The sequence below is a fragment of the Sorex araneus genome, chromosome 6 (assembly GCF_027595985.1).
Source record: "Sorex araneus isolate mSorAra2 chromosome 6, mSorAra2.pri, whole genome shotgun sequence".
Taxonomy (NCBI): Eukaryota; Metazoa; Chordata; class Mammalia; order Eulipotyphla; family Soricidae; genus Sorex; species Sorex araneus.
Window position 1 is genome coordinate 70,735,048 of NC_073307.1, and position 14,186 is coordinate 70,749,233.

At 38.8% G+C, this 14,186-nt stretch overlaps 1 protein-coding gene across 1 annotated transcript in view; it reads right to left on the reverse strand.

Annotated features, from left to right (window-relative positions):
- PDZRN4 (PDZ domain containing ring finger 4) overlaps positions 1 to 14,186 on the reverse strand; it is a 175,669-nt gene that overhangs the window by 74,324 nt on the left and 87,159 nt on the right. The window contains exons 2-3 of the mRNA XM_004603910.2: positions 4,162 to 4,418; positions 420 to 522 (exon numbers count right to left, since the gene is read on the reverse strand). Of these exons, the coding sequence (XP_004603967.2) occupies positions 420 to 522; positions 4,162 to 4,418 (360 nt within the window). The remainder of the gene's footprint in view (positions 1 to 419; positions 523 to 4,161; positions 4,419 to 14,186) is intronic.

Here is a 14,186-nt window from a genome sequence, read left to right on the forward strand (position 1 = left end):
AGGTTATGCCACGCAAGGTCTCTTGAAGACTTGACCAGTCCCCGCCCCACAGGTTCTTTCCAGGATAAACAAGATGGGCAGGGAGAGTACTCACTCCTGAGGTTACTACCTCCTTTCTTCCCCACTTTCACCAATAACAGTTTTAAATGAAATTGCTCTATATTTGGAAATTTCCTTATAATTTCTTATAACCAAACAATAGCTGTCATAATGTTATTTATAAAATCAACAACAGTGTGATCAAATTATTAAATGTTTCATGAAAATATTTTCCATCATTCACATAATATACCAATACCAAATCTCTAAATCAAAAATATTGAAAATATGTAACAAATAAAATTATTCTTATTACACTCAAGTTATTTTTTTATCCTGAACTCAATTATAGCTTCATGAGGATATGAAGAAGATCTCACCTCATATTCAAAGTTTTCTGTTCTGTCTACATCAGTAGGTAATCTGGAAAAATACTCATGGTCCTCATAAAATTCATGTTCCATCGGATGAAGAGAATGACAGCTAAGAGGGAAAGTAGAAAGATGATAAGTATTATTAAAAAATTGTCTGTAAGATTAAAAAAGATTTTTGAATTTCACTTTTCCTATGCTTTGCAAAGATATCTGTGCAGTGATCCAGCCCACAGTTTCATAAACTGTGAGTCATAACCCCACATGGGACCATGTAATTTTTTCCAAATATTTTTAAAATTAAGTTTCTTTCTTCCTTCCTTTCTTTCTTCCTTTCTTTCTTTCTTTCTTTCTTTCTTTCTTTCTTTCTTTCTTTCTTTCTTTCTTTCTTTCTTTCTTTCTTTCTTTCTTTCTTTCTTTCTTTCTTTCTTTCTCCCTCCTTTCCTCCTTTTCTCCCTCCTTTCCTACTTTTCTCCCTTTCTCTTCCCCCTCTCTCCTTCCCTCCCTCCCTCCCTCCCTCCCTCCCTCTCTCCCTCCCTCCCTCTCTCTCTCCCTCCCTTCCTTCCTTCCTTCCTTCCTTCCTTCCTTCCTTCCTTCCTTCCTTCCTTCCTTCCTTCCTTCCTTCCTTCCTTCCTTCCTTCCTTCCTTCCTTCCTTCCTTCCTTTTTCTTTCTTTATTTTTGTGAATGAGTTTTGAGGATCACTCTGGCTCTATGCTCAGGAATCACTCCTGGAGGATCATTCCTAGAGGGCTCAGAGGAACACATGTGGTGACAGGGATCAAACCAGTCTGGCCCAGAGCAAGGGAAGAAGCCTACCTGCTGTATATCTCTGGATCCTAAGGTAATTTTGTTTGTGATTTATTAGAAAAACAAAAGATAGCCTTCCCCACTCTCCTTCATGACCCACATTCCCACACCCTACCCTGATTAAGGACTCAGGACACATGCACAAATATAAATAATTCATGGTGAATAACTTAAGCCATATGATTTCATAACCATTTAGAAAATTGTAGGATAGAAAGGTAATTAAGTAAAGAAAACAGGGGGATCAGGACAACGATATGACTTTTATGTATATTTAACTTTTGGGAAATGCTTTAAACAACTTATAAAGTGTTTATAAATTTATATATTTTGTAGATACTGTACTTTTTACCATATGAAAGCTAAAAAAAGTTTAACAGAAAAAAGGCATGGGATCATCTTTGTTTTTAAAAGCAATGAAGTTTCAAATGTAACCAATTTGATTCCGTGTGAGACCTCTAAGTCCTGTTAGTGTTCACACTATTGAACAAGTGAAGTTGGTAGTGTAAATTATCTTCTTTTATATCCGTTTAAAGGCAAGAGACTCGTCCTTGTGCACTCACACAATCAATGTAAGTAAAATTCTACAAACCTCTTCTTACTTTTGTTTCTGGCTATTGGCTCCATGTAGACCTAATCATTGTGGTTCTAAGTATCATAACAAATAAGGCAACATTTGTTGGCTGGTGTAACAAGTGCACCTTCTTACATCAAAACAAATTCTGCAAAACCCATTAGTTCTGTAAAAATGTAAAAGGCTTCTATTTTTCAGATCTGGTACCAGATGGTAACAAAGACAAGCTGTCATGAAGAAAATTTTATTGATTTAATAAACATATTGAATATACACCAGGTGAAGTGCTAGAAATATGTTGGCACAGAAAAGCCAATTATATCTCTATTAATTGCATAAAGTAGTAAAGTGGAAATTTTAATATAGTGTGATATTATTGACAAAAACATAGCAGATGTGAATGTGAAAGCATGGTATGGATGTACCTCCTGAAACTCTAAAAACTTTAATAGAAAAGGTTGCCTTAAGTTAAAGATATGCAGAACAGATATGACACTGCATATCAGCTTGTCAACTCAACAGTTTGGTATTGTTGCTTCCTTCTATGTGATCTTGATCAAGTTATTTAATATCTATCCCTCATCTGTAACATGAAGATAATAATGTAATGTACTCACTCAAAGGTCCTTATGCATGCTTAATGAGTGAATAAATGTAAGGCATTTAGAATACTACTTAAAGATTAACTTAGTTAACAAATGGAATGCTGGATGTTATTAATCACTTAAGAAAATATTGACTTGCTATTCTATATTGTGGATTTCTAGAAATTATTTGTCTGTTTTTGCAATGTTCATTTTCTCCTCTAAAAGAAAGTCATCAGTAGCTATTTATTTTTTTTCACTTTCAGTATATTCCTATAACCTAGTTATAGTGCTTATTCCAAGTAACTGTTCGTAAATAATTGATTGTTGGAAACAAAGAAATAGTACAGCCATAAGGCTCTTGCACTCTACATGGTCCTAGCACCCCATCTGGTCCTCTGGGTCCATGTCAGGCATGATCCTTAGGCAGAGAGTCATCGGTAAGCTCCAAGTACAGCCAGTTATTACCCTCACCAAAGAAAGCAATAAATACTGCAATGGATAAACAAATGAAGCAACCAACAAAACAGATGTCTCTTTCCTGGAACCTGAAGTTCAAACAAAAACAAATGCTTGTGAAACATGTCTTTATGTAAAAAAAAAAACTTCCTGCGAATATTTTTGAAAAATTCTAATGCTTGTCACTCATTTTAAAAATTCTTATTTGATGCCAGAGAGATAACACAGTGGGGTAGAAGTTTGGCTTGCCCGCAGCCCACCTGGATTTGATCCCTGGCATCCCATATGATCCCCAGAGGAGCACCATGAGAATTTCTTGAGTGTAGAGCCAAATGTGACTCAAAAAGCCAAAACCAAACAAAATTCTTATTTAATTTTATGAGGTAAAATTCAGGCATAGAATTGGAATTGCTTTTCTGTCCCCAGGTATACCTGTGAGCCACTGAAATAGGCTTATGAAAACCACTAAAGGGGAGAGAAGTAGCGTGATCATGTCTATGTTTTATGAACAATAGAACAATTGCAGTATGCAATTAAAATACAGTTTAAATCAAAGACTCACTAATGTTGGAGTATTTACTTAAAAGGTCACAGAAAAAATGGGAAATATATTTCAAAGTTGTGAAAAGGTATTTAAGTAAAATATCTCTATCTTTGAATCACATAAATTGGAAATGTATATTTCTCTAGTAATTCATTATTCCGTAGTTCTCCACTTAGTCCCTGTCCTCCAAACCCTGCTGTTTGCATCTCAATATATTGGATAATTGTTATACTTTTGAGAGAATAGTACTCTACATTAACTTCTAAAAAACTCACACTATAATCTGAGTTACTCCCTTAAAAAAGAGAAAAGCAGGAACAAGAAGACGTTATCCACAGAGAATAGTATTGTGCCAAAATACCATTTTATGTCAGTCTTAGTACAGTTTTTGGGAGATTTAGTAAGAGATAATCTATTTCTCTGACCTGTGCTTATATGTAGCATGAGTTTTGTGATGATTAGAGATACGAAGATAAACTAAATAGATTCAGAACTTTTCATCACGCCTCATAAAATATTGTTCCTGAGGTGAATTGTGTGTGTATGTGTGTGTGTGTGTGTGTGTGTGTGTGTGTGTGTCGGGGGAACAGGAGAAGAGTATGGGGAAAAGCACATAGCAGAAAGAGCTGAGAAGGAATCGAACATGTCACAGCAGCATTTTTCCAAACAGAACTAAGAGTCAGACTCCATAGTTGGCTTTCTAGTGTTACTCATTCTTTCCAACAGCTATTCACAATGATTAATGTAAATAAATAGAATTTGCGAAGATGATAGAAAAATACCTGTCTGAGAGCAGAAATGGACAGATGTCTGGCACAGGAGGGGTAGGTGGCCTAAATTTTGCCAAGGTCATGATGTGTTCAAAAGTGATGTCAGTCTGAGTACTAGCATTCATGAGTTGGACTTCTGAGGATGTGCTATAGACTGGTTTACTGAGAGGTGTTCGTCTCAGCACCTGGACCACAATGGGCTCCTTGGCATTTTGAAAAGCCTCCATTGCCTCCTCATGGGTGAACTTTGAGAGATCCTTCCCATTGACCTGTGAAAATAAAATAAAAATTGTATGTCTCAGAAGAAAGAAGATACAAGCTGTCATGTCAAAAGGTGAGAAGTTTGAAACCCTTTGTGTATGGTCAAAGGTATATTTAATTAGCATTGACATGTATTTAATTATCACCATGAGAAAGCAAAGGAGGTTAGAGACATAATTTTATATCATTGTGAAGCACACACCATCATAAATATTGTAGCACTGTAGCACTGTTGTCCCGTTATTCACCGATATGCTCGAGTGGGCACCAGTAACGTCTCTATTGTGAAACTCGTTGCTACTGTTTTTGGCATATCAAATACACCATGGGTAGCTTGCCAAGCTCTGCTGTGCGGGCAGGATACTCTCAGTAGCTTGCTGGGATCTCCGAGAGGGACGGAAGAATTGAATCCGGGTTGGCCACGTGCAAGACAAACGCCTTACCCACTGTGCTATTGCTCCAGTCTGACAGTGCTACATCATAATTATTAGTATCACTGTATCACTGTCATCCCTTTATTTGTTGAATTACTCAAGCGGGCATCAGTAACGTTTCTAGTCCTCCCAGCCCTCAGATTTTAGAAATCTCTCCTTCCTCATCTTTCCCAATGATTGGAGGCTCTTTCAGGGTCAGGGGAATGTGACCTATCATTACTGTTTTTGGCATATTGAATACACCACGGGTAGCTTCCCAGGCTCTGCTCTTCCGGGTGGGATACTCTCAATAGCTTGATGGGCTCTCCAAGAGATATAGTTGCCTACTGTCTGAACACCATCAAGTATGGTTTGGTAATTATGGAAAATGGGTAGGAAGTATCTTATAATGTGTCCGGAAAGCTGCCTGGAGCATGGTGGCAGTTGGGTAGTGGAGGTCAGCTGCCAGGGCGGGGTCTCTAGGGGTAGGGAGGGTTTTCACCCACCCCCCTTTCGGGAGCCCGGAGTGAAAATGGCCTAGTGCGGAGTCATTTTATACACGTACACAGCACTGTCTGCAACATTCTCAATTCACCATATATTGAATCCATAAAATTTTCAGTCTGAAGTCTTCTGTCTCTACACCCCCACAGAATCCAGAAATTCAGTAAGAGTTAAAACCAACTTATTAGCAGCTTCCACATTCTGATAACCAAAATAAAGACCTTTCCAAAGTAATGCAGAGTAATGTAGTCATGTTAGGCAGGACCAAAGTTCTATCAATTTTCAGTTTCTGAATCAAACCTTAGAATAAGTAAAAATAGCAAGCATAATCAATATATCCAAAACATTTCCACTGAGAACGCAATAAGTTACAAAACATGTCAAATGTTTTTGCTGTGTGAAATAAAGTTTATAACTTGTCAGAGAATAAAATTTTACATCTCCAAATTTTGTAAACTATATTATTTTCTGTCTAAATAGGTCTGATATCTAAAATAAACAAATAAAAACAACCAATTCAACGATGTACTTTGACCATGTATCAAATGACATGGACTATTCAAAGAAAACACATTTCAGAAGACATATATTTGCAACACAATGTTTACCTGGGAAAACTAGTAATTCAAATAAAAACGTTTGGATGAGCCTCATGCATAAAGGTACCAGCAGAGGAACCCAGGTGTGTGGGACCTAGAGCTGAGACCTCCAAGCTTGCTAGGATCGGGACTGGGCCTCTTTTGCCCAGATTTCCCATTTTCCAGTAGCTAGGCGGTCACACCCAAGGACTGCCCCCAGCACCGTGTAATCCCACCAACGACCAACATCCAGAGACTTAAAACCAAGCTCCCAGAAGTTCCCTCTGGGAGAACCTGGCAAACTACCAAGAGTATTCTGCCCACATGGGAGAGCCTCCCAAACTCCCCATGGTATATTAATATGCCAAAACCAGTAACAATGCTGGGTCTCATTTCCCTGACCCTGAAAGAGCCTCCAATGAGGCATTGTTGGGAAGGACAAGTAAAGGGAGGCTTCTGAAATCTCAGGGCTAGGACAAATGGAGATGTTACTGAGACCGCTAGAGAAATTCGATGATCAATGGGATTATGATGATGATGATACATCCACTTAAAAAAATAAACCTGGAAAACGGATTGATCTCTTAAGACTCTCTCCTAGAAATTATTTAATGCCTAAGTGCAAAATATAAAAGGTGCAGTGTTGAAGGTTTCTATTTGTGAGCACTCAAATACTTTTCAGAGGGAGCTAGAAATAAAACTAACGTAATTTAGAAGATGTGATGCCACCAGCAGGTCAACCTGTACATGTGGGGCAAGTGCATCAGCAGCCTTCAGGCTTCCTGATACCCCAAAACTGCAGCTGTGCCTCTGGCCAGAACCCAACGACTCGGGACCAAGTTTCCTGAGAAACTAAACTGCCCAAAGTTAGGTATGTGTTTACACCCACAAACCACCAGTGGCTCAGTCACACAAGTTCTCCTACAGACCTGCTTCAGGGACCCATAAATAAATCTCTAGAGATGAAAAGCAGCAGTTAATCTCTGACCTGAGTAAGGCTGAACAGACCAAGATTAATCGGAGGGCGCGGGTCAGCCTGGTGCCCGCCCGAGCAAAGTCCCAAGCAGCCACTAGCTCCCCAAATCCAAAATCTTGGCCATGCCTCTGGCGTGTCATGTCAACATGACACCATATCAACATCTCCACCATGTTAACACAGACCTCACTGAAATATTAAACTGTTGGAAATTCGGATATACAGGTTTTGTGACTGAAACCCTCGGCTTTCTCGGGGTCGGGATGGGCAACTTCTGCCCACCTCACTGTTCTTCTGGAAGCCACCACAGCCATCTCCACACCCCAAAGCTGCCACCCAGTTACAAAGCAACGCCAGCCTTACCTTCCCGATAGAAATACTGAATGCCCTGAACAAACACGACGAACTCTTAGTACCTGTACTGCAAACCCTAATGCACAGAAGGAAAAGGAGAGAGAGAGAGAGAAGAAAAGTGTCCGCCATAGAGACAGGCTGGGGGAGTGACAAGAGTGACCGTGGAGACACTGGTGGTGGGAAATGTGCACTGGTGGGGAGATGGGTGTTGGACCATTGTGTGAAATCTGATCACATGAACAGCTTTGTAATAGTCTCGCCCACAGATATTCAATAAAAATATTTTTTGAAAAACTAAAATATTTTTTGAAAAACTAACATAATTTAAAAGATTTCTATAGAAATATTTTCTAAGTGGAAAAATTTCTTTCTAAGTGGATTGCTTCCCTCCACTCTCCCCGCCCCCCTTCTTACTTTGTACTTTTGCCAGTTCTAATGGATACAGTACCTTAATTACTGTATAGAAACTCCAGTGGTACGTGGTTGATTTTAGAGTCTGGGGAACAATGAATTAGAACACAAACGCCTCATTTGGGTGAACTTGATTTAGAGAGGCAGTGGAATAGCTTCATCTTAGTTAAGACAATGTTCCCTGAAAGTTTCATGTTCTGGGGATGGCCTGTTGGGATGAATTTCTTTATGTGAGTAGTTTTCCTTCAAAATTAATACCTCTCAATAGCTTTATATCACCAACACTGAGAAAATAATGATTTTTCTTCCCTACCAATGACAAGAGAAAGGGAATAATATTTTCATAAGATGATTTTGAAAAATATTTCAAGTAATTATAGCATGTTATGATTCATTGTATACTTAGAATTTTAAACTTCTTTTTAAAGTCAGCATCATTTGTTATGCACAAATAGTTGTATTTTAAATATATTTATTGTGTTATTAGAAGGAAGTTTTAATGCATCAAACCTTCAATTTAATTCATCAGAACTTATGAAGGTTTCATGGTTTGGGAAAAGATGCTATAATATGAACTTCTGAAAGTAAACACGTACAAAAGAAAGAGTCACTTAAATTGAGAAATTGGTGAAAGAAAAAACAAAAGCATTTTAGTAATATATCTGATGAATTGGCTAAATTATCTCTTCACCCCCCAGTGTGTGTGATTTTGATGCAAACATAATGCCGGTGAACAGTTAGATGTGTAAAATGTAACCACTCCCACAAATCTGCTGCCAAGAGATAGGAGTGAAATGAAACTCGGGTGACTGTGTGGTGTTCTTCCTTGGTCTCACCAGTATGTGTCGCCATGAGCAGTAACGGAGCTGGCAGTGGGAAAGCAGGAAATTGACATGTGTTGTGTTTATTGAAAACAAGTTGGCTCTTATTAGATATTAAAGTGTGCTTTTCTGTTTTAATTATGTTTTTAAATGTTTTAAGACCATTTTAAATTATGGTTTTTATGAATTTTTTTATCCTTACAGATATTTATGATAATATTTTATTTACCTAAAGGTCTTTTGTGAAGCTAGGCTAGGGGGTTCTTGGAGAGTGACTCTTAAAAATAATCACCAAATCTAGTAAAACAAATAAGAAAAGACTAAGACAGTAAGCAAAATTCAGACTGGATTAGAAGTGTCATTAGGATTATTTTTTTTTAAATGTCTAAGTTTTAATTCCTGTGAACAGGAGGCAAAGTTATTTCAAGCACTGTCAATTTGTTTTTTTGTTTTTTTTAAAATTTTTTTATTGAGTCACCATGTGGAAAGTTACAAAGTTTTCAGGTTTAAGTCTCAGTTATACAATGCTCGAACACCCATCCCTTCACCAGTGCACATATTCCACCACCAAGAATCACAGTATAGCTCCACCCTGTCCCCCCACAACCTTGTCCCCCCCCCGCCTGTGTAACTGATAAATTTCACTTTACTTTCACTTTACTTTGATTACATTCAATATTTCAAAAAAACTCACTATTATCGTTTGGAGTTTCTCTCCCCAAAAGTCGGACCTGCTGAAAAGGAAGCATTTGATAATTTGTTTTCCATTGCTGAGAATGAAGAGATATGAGGTCGAGTGGCTGCACTAGTGGCCGCACGCTTTTGTATTTCTGTGTTTTAGTATTTTAGTAACTAAGTCCAGAGAAATATCTGCCAGAAATTGCATCATTGCAAACTTATACTTCTCAGCTATTTTATATTCCACAGATGAGTGCAATCTTTCTATGTCTGTCTCTTTCAGATTCATTTCACTCAACATGATACTTTCCATGTTGATCCACTTATATGCAAATTTCATAACTTCATGTTTTCTGACAGCTACATAGTATTCCAATTTGGAGATGTACCAGAGTTTCTTTAGCCAGTCATCTGTTTTGGGGCACTCTGTTTTTTTCCAGATTCTGGCTATTGTAAACAGAAGCACTGTCAATTTGAATGAACTGTTTCATAGAAACTAAAAGTCTTAATAAACGATGATGTTTAAGTATAATTATTAGCAAAAATAAAAATTCTAATGGAACAATATCAGAATCACTGTATCACTGTATCACTGTCATTCCATTGTTCACGGATTTGCTTAAGCGGATGCCAGTAATGTCTCCATTCATCTCAGTCCTGAGATTTTAGCAGCCTCTCCTTACTCATCTTTCCAAATGGTGTCATACCAGAGGCTCTTTCAGGGTCAGGGGAATGAGACCCATTATTGTTATTGCATTTGGCATATTTTTAAAAATTTATTTATTTTATTAAATAACCATGTGGAAAGTTACAAAGTTCTCAGGCTTATGTCTCAGTTATACAATGCTCGAACACCCGTCCCTTCACCAGTGCCCATATTCCACCACCAAAACCCCCAGTATACCTCCCCCCACCCCCACCTGCGTAGCTGATAAATTTCACTTCATTTTCTCTTTACCTTGATTACATTCCATATTTCAACACAAAATTCACTATTGTTGTTGGAGTTTCCCCCCAAAAAACAGCCCTGCTTAGACAAGGAAGCATTTGATAATTAGTTTTCCATTGCTGAGAATGAAGAGATATGAAGTCGCGCAGCATTTGGCATATTGAATATGCTACGGAGAGCTTGCCTGGCTCTGCCGTGTGGGTGGGACTCTCAGTAGCTTGCTGGGCTCTCCAAGAGGGACTGAGAATGTATATAAGAGAATACAAGCAAGTATGTTAAAACCAAACACTTGTGTGCTGTTTTAGGTGCATCAGTGAGCTAGACTATAACTTCACCTACTGTGGGGACATCCACCTCGTCACCATCCTGTGCGACAAGTTCTCTGGACACCCCAAGGGCTGCACCTATTTATAGTTTTCCAGTGAGAGCTCTGTGCCAGCTGCCCAGGTGCTGGACCGCAACGTCTTCAGGGGCCGCGTACTAAAGGTGCTGCCCCAAAGGACAAACATCTGGGAGATCAGCTCCACTGACTGAGGGAGCCTGCAGGGGTGCCCCGGCCCAGGGGTGGGGCCTCCTCCTGCTTCACACTACAGTGGTGGAGCCGGGGCCAGAGGACGGCTCTCTCATGGTGCCCACCGTGCTAGCCGCAGCCTGGGGCAGCGTCCCTGTCCAGAGTCGAGGGTCCGCCAGCCACCAGGGTAGGCAGTGTCCAGAACTGGCCCGTGATTCCCTGGAGGCTTTGGGGGAAGAAGCGGTGACCACTTGGACATGATGGGATGGCTTGGCACTGTGCAGCAAAGACTGAACGGGGCCAGACATCTTCACACAAAGGAAGATGCACCTCTCAACACGGAGCATGAACTAATAAGCAATATCAGAACAGATCAATTAAAATCTTTGGTAGGTAGAAGTGTAAGTATAAGGGCCAGATTGATAATACTACAAGGAAGGTTTTTGCCTTGTATGTGGCTAACGAGTGTTCAATCCTGGTATCACTTATGACCCCTGAACTCCACAAGAGTAACCCCAGGGAACAAAGCCAGTAGTAAGCCCTACACAGAAATGGATGTGGATCCCAATCATTAAATTACAACCTTAAAATTATCTTTCAATCTTGTTGAGATTTTCAATATAAATAAAATATTTTCTTTGATTTTAGTATCTATTATAAGTATTTTATACTCATACTTTAATCCAAGATTATGTACTTTTCTTTGGCATTTTATCCCCATTCAATGCATTCATAGTGTGATCATTAGACCAGCAGCATAAGCTTTACCAAAGATTATTACAAATGTAAAATTCCTGATTTTTTCCCAGACCTACAGACTCAGTATTGACATCTTAAGAATATTCCAGCATACTCATTCAAACCCGCACAGCAGAGCCTGGCAAGGTATCCGTGGCATATTCAATATGCCAAAAACAGTAACAAGAAGTCTCACAATGGAGACGTTACTGGTGCCCGCTTGAGCAAATTGATGAACAAGGGGACGATAGTCCTACAGTGCAGTGCTACTCATTCAAAAAGCACCACAATAAAACTCTTATGTGTGAATACTCTATTCCTCTTATGGTAGTCACCTATCTTACTTACAATGATCTATTAACTTCTCTGAAGACTCAAGGTGCAGGCAATTTGCTCTCAAGTAGTTATTAATTTATTCCCCTAAAGTAGGTCTTTATTGCACTGCTTCTTAATGGATGTTGTGTCTTCATATAGCAGTAAAGAATTCTAAAGAACCTTTACCGCTCCCATCCAGAATGAATAACTTACTCTATATCTTGTAATTCTAAGAGATATTTATTGACATAATACTAGACCTGAAGACCCAGAAATTGTATCTTTCTTGACTACAAGTCACATGTCTATTTGTAATGTATACTATGTATATGGGGCAATATATACTAACAAATCCTTAGAGATACCTGAGTGCCTTAAAAAAGAAGAAATGTTGTAATTATAGAATTACTGATTTACTAATAATCAAATGAGCACATTCTCTTACTTGGAAGAGAGAAAGTGTATGTGTACTCAGAAAAAAGTGGGGCAACTTGGGGTAAAGGATACAATGTCAGGTAAAATAGTTATGCCATGTGGAATTAAACTTAATGTCCCAGAGAAGCTAGTTTGTTAAATAAACCCTGGAAAGATTATACTGCTTTCAGAAATGAAAAATGGTTTTCTCACCAACAGAATATGTCCCAGTATAGATTTTTAATAACTAGTAAGAAATTCACTTGAATAAGTGAATGATTACCAACCAATTCAGACACACACTGATGTGTTAATCTCTGGTTCTTTTCTCCAAGATAAAATTTAAAAACTACTCGTGGCACAACTTTAGAATGAAGATTACTTTGGACCTATGGTGAACAAAAATCATCTATAAACATAGAAATTCATATTGTGAGTTACTTTAGATAACAGGCCTGGCAAGCTGAGGTTAACACTATATATCTCTGAGGATGTGTAATGACCCAAGAACAGAAAAATAAAAGCTAAAAGAACAGTTACAAATTGATTAAAACTATATAAAATTATTATATAGTTTAAGTAACATGTTTGCAATAGTACTATATTTGTGGTTTTGATGTAGAGTTACCATACCTCATCATTACCAAAATGCCATGGTGTATGGTTCACATTCAATATTTCATCACATGCAGTTTTTAAATAGAGGTGGAGGAAGTTGGAGCCAAATCTGGCTATACTCATGGTTATTCCTAATTATGCTCGAGAGTGAGTACTGGAGGTGTCTGGGGAAGCACATGTGGTTCCAGGATTCAAAGCTTCAATGGGTATAAGATAAGAGTCTTAATCTCCATATTCTTCTTTATTTGGTTCCAGAATTCTAATTTTATGATGTTCCTTCAATTCAGTGAATATACTCTTTTGTAAGATTCCACTGTCAATTGAAGTATATTCTATATTCACCTCTTCTAAAATTAACTTGGTTATCACAACACCCAATTAGAGAGAGAGAACAAAAGGGAATACGCTGCCACAGAGGCAGGGTGGGATGGGGGGAGATGGGATTAGGGGGCGGGAGGGATGCTGGGTTTATTGGTGGTGGAGAATGGGCACTGACTGGTGGAGGGATAGGTTTGAACATTGTATGAGGGAAACACGAGCACAAAAATGTATAAATCTGTAACTGTACCCTCACGGTGATTCACTAATTAAAAAATGAGTTAATTTAAAAAAATTAACTTGGTTATGATTCACTGTCTGGAGCTATAGCACAGCGGTTGGGCTTTTGCCTTTCATGCAGCCGACCGGAGTTTGATTCCTCTGCCCCTCTCGGAGACCCCAGCAAGCTACTGAGAGTATCCAGCCCACGCGGCAGAGCATGGCAAGCTACCTGTGTGTATTGGATATGCCAAAAACAGTAACAATAAGTCTCTCAATGAGAGATGTTACTGGTGCCCGCTCATATAAATCAGTGAGCAACGGAATGATTCACTGTCACTGTCACTGTCATCCCATTGCTCATCGATTTGCTCGAGTGGGCACCAGCAATGTCTCCATTTTGAGACTTATTGTTGCTGTTTTTTGCATATTAAATATGCCCCGGGTAGCTTGCCAGGCTCTGCCGTGTGGGCGAGATACTCTCGGTAACTTGCTGGGCTCTCCAAGACGGGTGGAGGAATCGAACACGGGTCGGTAGCATGCAAGGCAAATGCAGTACCACTGTGCTATCGCTCCAGCCCTAATAATAGAATATGATTCATTATTATAAATTTTTTAAATGTACTGAATTTCTGTACATTTAAAATTATGACATCATTTTTATATGTCTTTTATTTAATACCTAAGGGTGGTAGAACTGAAGAACTTCTGCCCTTTTGCAAGAAATTCCAGGCATATATGATGGTAAAGAAAAGAATAAAAATAACAATTTGTGACCAAGGTTTCTTCCAGGAACACATCAAATTATATCATCATCATCCCATTGATCGTCGATTTTCTCGAGCTGTCTCAGTAACGTCTTCATTCGTCCTAGCCCTGAGATTTCAGAAGCCTCTCTTTACTCATCCTTCCCAATGGTGCTGCATTGAAGGCTCTTTCAGGGTCAGGTGAATGACACT